The 6,831-nt window shown below is 40.4% G+C and overlaps 1 protein-coding gene across 1 annotated transcript; it reads right to left on the bottom strand.

The window, feature by feature from the left end:
- Nucleotides 1-235: 235 nt before the first annotated feature.
- On the bottom strand, nt 236-1,689 carry LOC134215435 (uncharacterized). Its single transcript, XM_062694630.1, has 2 exons — nt 1,246-1,689; nt 236-360 (listed from the first exon to the last, which is right to left on the bottom strand). The coding sequence occupies exons 1-2, from the start codon at nt 1,669-1,671 to the stop codon at nt 343-345; spliced, it is 444 nt and encodes a 147-aa protein (XP_062550614.1). The 5' UTR covers nt 1,672-1,689; the 3' UTR covers nt 236-342.
- Between the last annotated feature and the right edge of the window lie 5,142 nt (nt 1,690-6,831).

The raw sequence follows: 6,831 nt of genomic DNA, 5'->3' as shown, positions 1-6,831 counted from the left end.
ATAGCATCACAAGGACCTTTGCCATGTGATGTAGCAAAAAATGCCATTCTGCATCAATTCCGTACATTGATTTAAATTGACATAGGCTCGAAAAATTCTTACGATTTTTGTACTGCGACGCTGCTCCATCAGACATGAAATATATCTTTTTGACTTCTTTATGCTTATCAACGCGTAAAGAGTTAATCATTTTCAATGAACAAGTTTACGGATACTGAATCGTGTCTTAAATCTTCGGAAATTATAATAAAACTTAAGTGTTCAATTTGCGTACTTCCATTAAAATAAATAACGAATGGATGAATTGTAGCTTGTTGTACGTTCCAGTGATGGGACTGCACTTCATCTTGCAATACAAAGCTGTAATTTTCAGAAAAATCACAAATGACTAAAATTCACTATTTTGTAATGTATTTTTCGTATTTTTAAAAAGCTGGATTGTTCTGTTTTAATGAAATCGTGAGGATTAAACTTTCTAATTTCAAGCAAAATATGACACAAACTCATCTACAGGTTTTACAATAGTTTCTATGTCACACCTATCCGTGGTCACCCATTGCTCAAATGATAACTGATCAATATATTTTTCTTCAAACTCAGCGAATAAAGTATTTTCCAATGATGAAGAATCTAGACAATCCGAACAAGATCGTAGATAGCAATTTGATGTTGTATTTTCACACAAAAGACTACCAGTTAACATTTTAATATCCTTTGTTAAATTGATTCTTTTCAAACTATGTAAAATAAGATTAATATTCTCATGGGTTGTGCACACACACATTATGTGTTCCTGAATTGGAAAGAAGCTTACATTGCCTTGGCCGAAGGCTTGCAAATGAGGAAAAACCTATTTTAATATTATCGTGAATTTCCTTGAAGCGTGTGTACGCTTCTTTCAAAGTCGTCATCATTAATCGTTTTTGGATTGCTTGACGCTTTCCATCTTTTTACTGATACATAATCTTTTTGACCAGGCATAGCTCGACTTACTTCATCATCTTCAAAATATTGAACTACTATTTCTTTTGTCTCATCTGTTAATGCAGTACTAGACCTAGTATTTTTGGTTGAAAGACAGTTATTCTTCAATTGTTTTGCCTCTTTTACTGTATTTCTATTGGTTTTGAACTCATCAATGGCATCCTGAATAGACCACGAACTTGGCAGCATCGACAAAATCAATAATTTTCCTTTCCTTGTCGTGGCTGCATTCGAGAACCTTTCCTTCATATTTATAATTACCTCATCGTAGTCTGTATTTTCCACATCATCAGGTCCTAATTTGAAGAGGTTTCTTCGTACAGCTTCGTTTATTTCACGGTATTTTTTCTCCGGGTAATAAACGTAGTCCGTCTTACTCCATTTAATCGGAGTCACTTTTATCCCAGCTATGCCCTCGTTAAAGCGTTCGATGTTGACCTTTTGGATACACTCATCTTCCGATTGATTTGTTGAAACAGATTTCGCTGATGGTACGGTGGCAAGGCTCTCAGCACTTAATACTTCTGGTAATTCCTCAGTTGTTGTCGATACATCTGGCAATTCCTCAGTTGCTGTCGTTTTCGAACTTCCTGCGCTCTGCTCAACCGATGATATACAGATTGCTCTTTTGTCAACGTTTAGACGGCAGGACGTGCAAATGCGTAAATTTGTATTCAATGTGGACATTGGAGCATAACCAGTCGCTTTCAGTTTATCTATGGTGCTTTCGGTGAGATTTCGTAACTCTTTTGAACACGTGTGTGCCATCAATCGTCCTACAACAGTGGAGAAAGCGGCTACTCATGTTGTTCGTAATATTTCAATAAACGCCATCACTTTTCAGGTTTTACTTACTGGATTGGTGTCATTTGCTTGACTGACGCAAAAAATTAATATAAGAACTTTAACTGCCTTAGTAGTAGTAATTTTTTGCTTTTCGTGAGCATTGTCATGGTATGTACCTATCATGCATTTGTTGTTGTTGAAGATACCCGTTTCCTCCCGATCATAAAGTCTATTCTCTAAGAGGTATATTTTTGCAGGTAAACTATAGACGTACACGTGTATATAAATCTTTGATTTTGCAGCTTTTGTCTTAAAAATAACATTTCTGATATGTTTCTATCAACGTTATTATCAACAGGTTTCAACACTATTAAAAGAATTTTTCGCCAGTCACGTGCAATGAAAATTATGACACTATCAATACTTTTGATCACAACACTGGATCGTGTCTAAGTTTCTTATAGATGCTATGAATAATTAAATCAAAATATCATGAAAACAACTTGTTTAAATCACGTCCCTTAACAATAAAATCTGCATCAAACTGCAATTCTCGAAATAACTTACACAGAAAAAATTTTTTTACTAAATGTGAAAATTGTGAAATGTTTGAAATGTCATAACTTTTTGTTTATTAGTTTACCATCACCAAATTTTTATGGTAGATAGCTAATATAATGGACCGTTTTCCCTAAAAAATTACGTTCGAAAAAGATAGGGTTTTGAGATATTTGAGTTTTTGAGACAAAATGATATTTTTAAAGGCAAAAAAAATTTTTTTTTTACTGTGCACATTTTCTTAAGAATCACCATTTAGTTGTCTAACTTTGCTGAAAAAATCATAACAATCGAACATTCCGTTTTTGCTGTGCAGCTTTTTAAATATTTTTGAACCATTTTCACATACACCCTTTTGAAAAGTTAGCCGTGACTCAATATGAAGATTTGATATCGAAAAATGACGATTTAGATGAAATTGAAAAACTGTGCAGAGTTTCAAATATTTTCGAAATGGTCGCTCAGGATCGACTGACATGCCCCCGTGGAATGCCTCAGCTACGTTATTCTTATCTAGGAAGTGCATGTTGATTATTAGGACTAGTTTCGTGTTGAGGCTCCCCCAGACCTAAGAGATTTCATCGCTGCGACGGCTAGTCGCCGCGATTCTATCGTTAGGTCGCTGCAGGAAATGTTCTATTTACGCTTCCATACTAACGGCGACAGAATTGCAGACGACAAGCGATTGAATCGCGTCGCGTGTTTGGAGGAACCTTTATATTTTACAAAGCAAAACATGTACCATGAAAAGGTAGTCAATGAGATTTATGAGTTTATCAGTCTCCAGCACTTTCTTTAGAAGCAGTAGAAGTCGCTGCTGTGAAACAACACAGCCGAAAAAAATATTTTTCGATAAATAACGCAGATGTCGGCCGGCCCAGGATGTGGTCCAACCTGAATAACTTTTGACACTTGATGTATACGACAAATCTGAGCAATGTCAAACTTGACAGTTTGACAGCATACATAATCAGTGCCAAATCGAAGCTAGCATATGGCTTCTTACCGCGAGCAAACTAAAACAAAACGTTTGTGTTTCAAATTTTTGTCATTTTTCAAGTGCGATAAACCGAAGCAAAATATTGGAATTGTTGAAATTATTTTAGAGTGTAACCGTCGCCCCTCGTATTCGAGACAACTTGTATGCTACGGCAAAATGAAAACACTATAGTTGTTGTGTTATCAAATGTCATTGTTTATATTTTAATATTGTGAATAAATTGTATTCGTTCGTGTCCAACTGAGTAGTTGTTTCTTTCTTCCGTTCCGACATTCCCGATTCGCTTCATCGATCCGCTGTACGTTTGTTGTCCACTGTTGCGTGCTCTCCACAGGTTATGGGCCCAGGAACGGTTCCATATCTACTTCTCAGTAGGATGGATCGACTGTCGACGTTACAGCAGTGGGATCATGGATCGCCACGTAAATTGTGGGTAGCTCCGGACGGAATTCATCAGAAGGTCGAAATGTTCAGTAGGATGCTGGCTGGTCAGCAGGTGTCCAGAAGAAGCGTCGGAACGATCAGGAGCTGGTCAACAAAGGGTGCTGTGCAAAAGACGAATGAAGGCCATTTGTAAGGACAACGGATTGGACCAGGAGGGATTGTTCGGCGAGGAGGAACTCAGGAGCCAGAAGGCTCAGTGTTAGGAGGAGCCAGGAGAGTTGCGAGGCGCGCACACTAAGGAGAAGTGTTGGAATATCAGGTAGTGTGCGATGCTTCGCTGTGGATCAAAGATGGTTAGGAAGCAGGCACCGGTTAGTTGTAGTTGCTCCCATTGATGATTGTATATTCCTGGTGTTTGAATAAAGAGAGCTGCAGCTGCTGGCAGAGTTATCAGAATTACTTCCATTTTTTCCATTTCTGATGACTTTAAATGGAGATTTAGGCGGACATTAATAAAAAAAAATCAACTTCCGCTAATCATTTTTTCCGAAAGTAGATACATAAGATCAGAAATCCCCAAAATTTCAGGTCCCTACGAGTTATAGTTTTTGAAATATTTGTTATCAAAGTTGAGAAAAGGAAAAAACGCGGTTTACTTCATCAAAATCTTGCTTCACTTCATACTAGTTTTTGATAGGTTTTTTTTCTGATACGATACCAAGGATTATATTAATCATTATAGTAAATATCGTACTAACGTGGAACGTGAAACTTTGAATGAACCCGCACGTGTTGGGCTCCTGGCTCGTGAGCTGCAGAAGGTCGGCGTGAGTGTGGCAGCCATCCAGGAAATACGGTGGCCCAGAACTGGAGAACGTGAATTCCGGGCGGTGGATCCCATAGCGAACACTTCATTCAAGTACCACATCTACGGCGGTGACAGAGCAGAACGAGGAGTTGGCTTCATGGCGATCGAGAAACAGATGAAGCGTCCGTCTAAGATGAGTTAAGTATTCTCCATTTAATTCCACCAATTATTTCGATATACTCGTACTTGGCTCGAATCGAGGCACTGAAGACGACCACACAGTTGTAGTCGAAATACGTATCTGCAAAGATATCGAAATAATTGGTGGAATTAAATGGCGAATACTTAACTCGTCTTAGACGGTTGAATACATTCCACTAAAAAGAGCTTTAAAAAAAATCTGAGAGAAAGCGTGTTATCCGGTGGAAGCCGATAAGCGACCGCATTTGCGTGTTGAGAATGAAGGGCAAATTCTTCAACTATCAACAACCTGATTAGCATCTATGCCCCAACGAACGATAAGCCTGATGACGTGAAGGATGAGTTCTATGAGAGCCTTGATAAGGCCTACGGAGAGTGCCCAACACACGATGTAAAAATTGTCATCGGGGATGCAAATTCGCAGATCGGAAGAGAAAGTTTTTTTCGCCCTGTCATTGGTACGGAAAGCCTGCATTCCGCTACCAACGATAATGGTCTGCGACTTGAAACCTTTGCTGCTGCTACAGGGATGGCAATCAGCAGTACCTACTTCGCACGTAAGAATATTTGCAAACACACCTGGCAACATCCGAGTGGAACCACGTGCTGATCGACGGATGACATTTCTCGGATGTTACAGATGTAAGGTCCTTCAGAGGTCCGAACAGAAGATGCCACCGGATCTGGCAACGTCAACCGATTGTGGGAAAATATCCACGAAGCTGTGACTACAACAACGCAGGACGTGTTAGGCACTGCACAGAGACGCCAACAAAATTGTTGGTTTGATGAGGAGTTCCAACAAGTGACGGACGAGAAAAATGTTGCTAGGCGTTGAATGCTAGTGGCTAGTGGCAGGAGAGAAACAAATCCTCCGCAGAAAAAGGCAACACGAAGAGAGTGTGATAGCTGAAGCGCAGGAGAACATGGATAGAAATTATATGCGGAGATTTTACACAACCGTCAATGGCGCGCGGCATAAGACTGCGCCAGTGCCAGCTATGTGCAATGACCGAGAGGGGGATTTGCAGACAGACAAGACTATGGCCAGGTGGAATGGGCACTTCGAAGATTTGTTGAAAGGTGAAAATGAAGGTGCATTTCTGAGCAGGATGGATATAGTCGGCGACGGTTATGCTGTGGAATCACCACAGCTGGACGAGGTAAAGAAGGCTCTAAACGAGCTGAAAAACAGTATAGCTGCTGAGAATGACGAGTTCCCGGTCGAGCTTGTCAAACACGGAAGTGAGCAGCTGCATCAATCAATCCACCACATTATCCAGAAAATATGGGAGGATAAAAAACTGCCTGCCGGCTGGTTGGATGGCCTCGTATGCCCAATCTATAAGAAATGGCACATACTAGAGTGTGCCAATCTCAGAGGGATCACCCTTCTGAACTCGGCGTACAAAATCCTGTCGCGTATCCTATTTAACAGACTGAGACCGCTTGAGGAGTCTTTCGTCGGTGAATACCAGACAGGTTTTCGTGAGGGCCAATCAACGATGGATCAGATGTTTAGCTTGCGGATATTTCTTGATAAATTTCGGGAGTACAACTTGCAGACTCACCATCTGTTCATTGATTCCAAAGCAGCGTACGATTCAGTGAAGAGAAATGAGCTGTGGCAGATAATGGTTTTCCGGCGAAACTGATTAGACTGATACGTGCAACGCTGGATGGTTCAAAATCAAGTATTCGAATTGCAGACGAAGTGTCAACCTCGTTTGTGACCTTAGGCAGATTGAAGCAAGGTGATGCACTATCGAATTTATTGTTCAACATTGCACTCGAAGGCGCGCTGGCGTGCAGAGGAACGGCACTATCATCACACGGTCGCATATGCTTCTGGGTTTTGCGGACGACATCGACCTTATTGGAATCGATCGCAAAGCAGTAGTGGAGGCTTTTGTTCTAATGAAGAGGAAGACGGCGACGATAGGCATAACCATTAACTCTACCAAGGCAAAGTACATGGTGGCAGGTAGGGATAGAGGAAAACCTAGTGGTGTTAGTGCTGAGGTAGTGCTTGATGGGGATGTGTTTGAAGTTGTTGAAGAATTTGTTTACCTTGGAACGCTTGTGACATGTGACAATGACATTTCCCGTG

This window comes from Armigeres subalbatus, chromosome 2, assembly GCF_024139115.2.
Source record: "Armigeres subalbatus isolate Guangzhou_Male chromosome 2, GZ_Asu_2, whole genome shotgun sequence".
Classification (NCBI taxonomy): domain Eukaryota; kingdom Metazoa; phylum Arthropoda; class Insecta; order Diptera; family Culicidae; genus Armigeres; species Armigeres subalbatus.
Note: the sequence above shows the minus strand (reverse complement) of the source record. Positions and strands in the feature narration are given on the sequence as shown.

Excerpts from the sequence above, each read along its gene's own strand:
- LOC134215435 (XM_062694630.1), bottom strand. The coding sequence starts at position 1,671 with ATGTCCACATTGAATACAAATTTACGCATTTGCACGTCCTGCCGTCTA.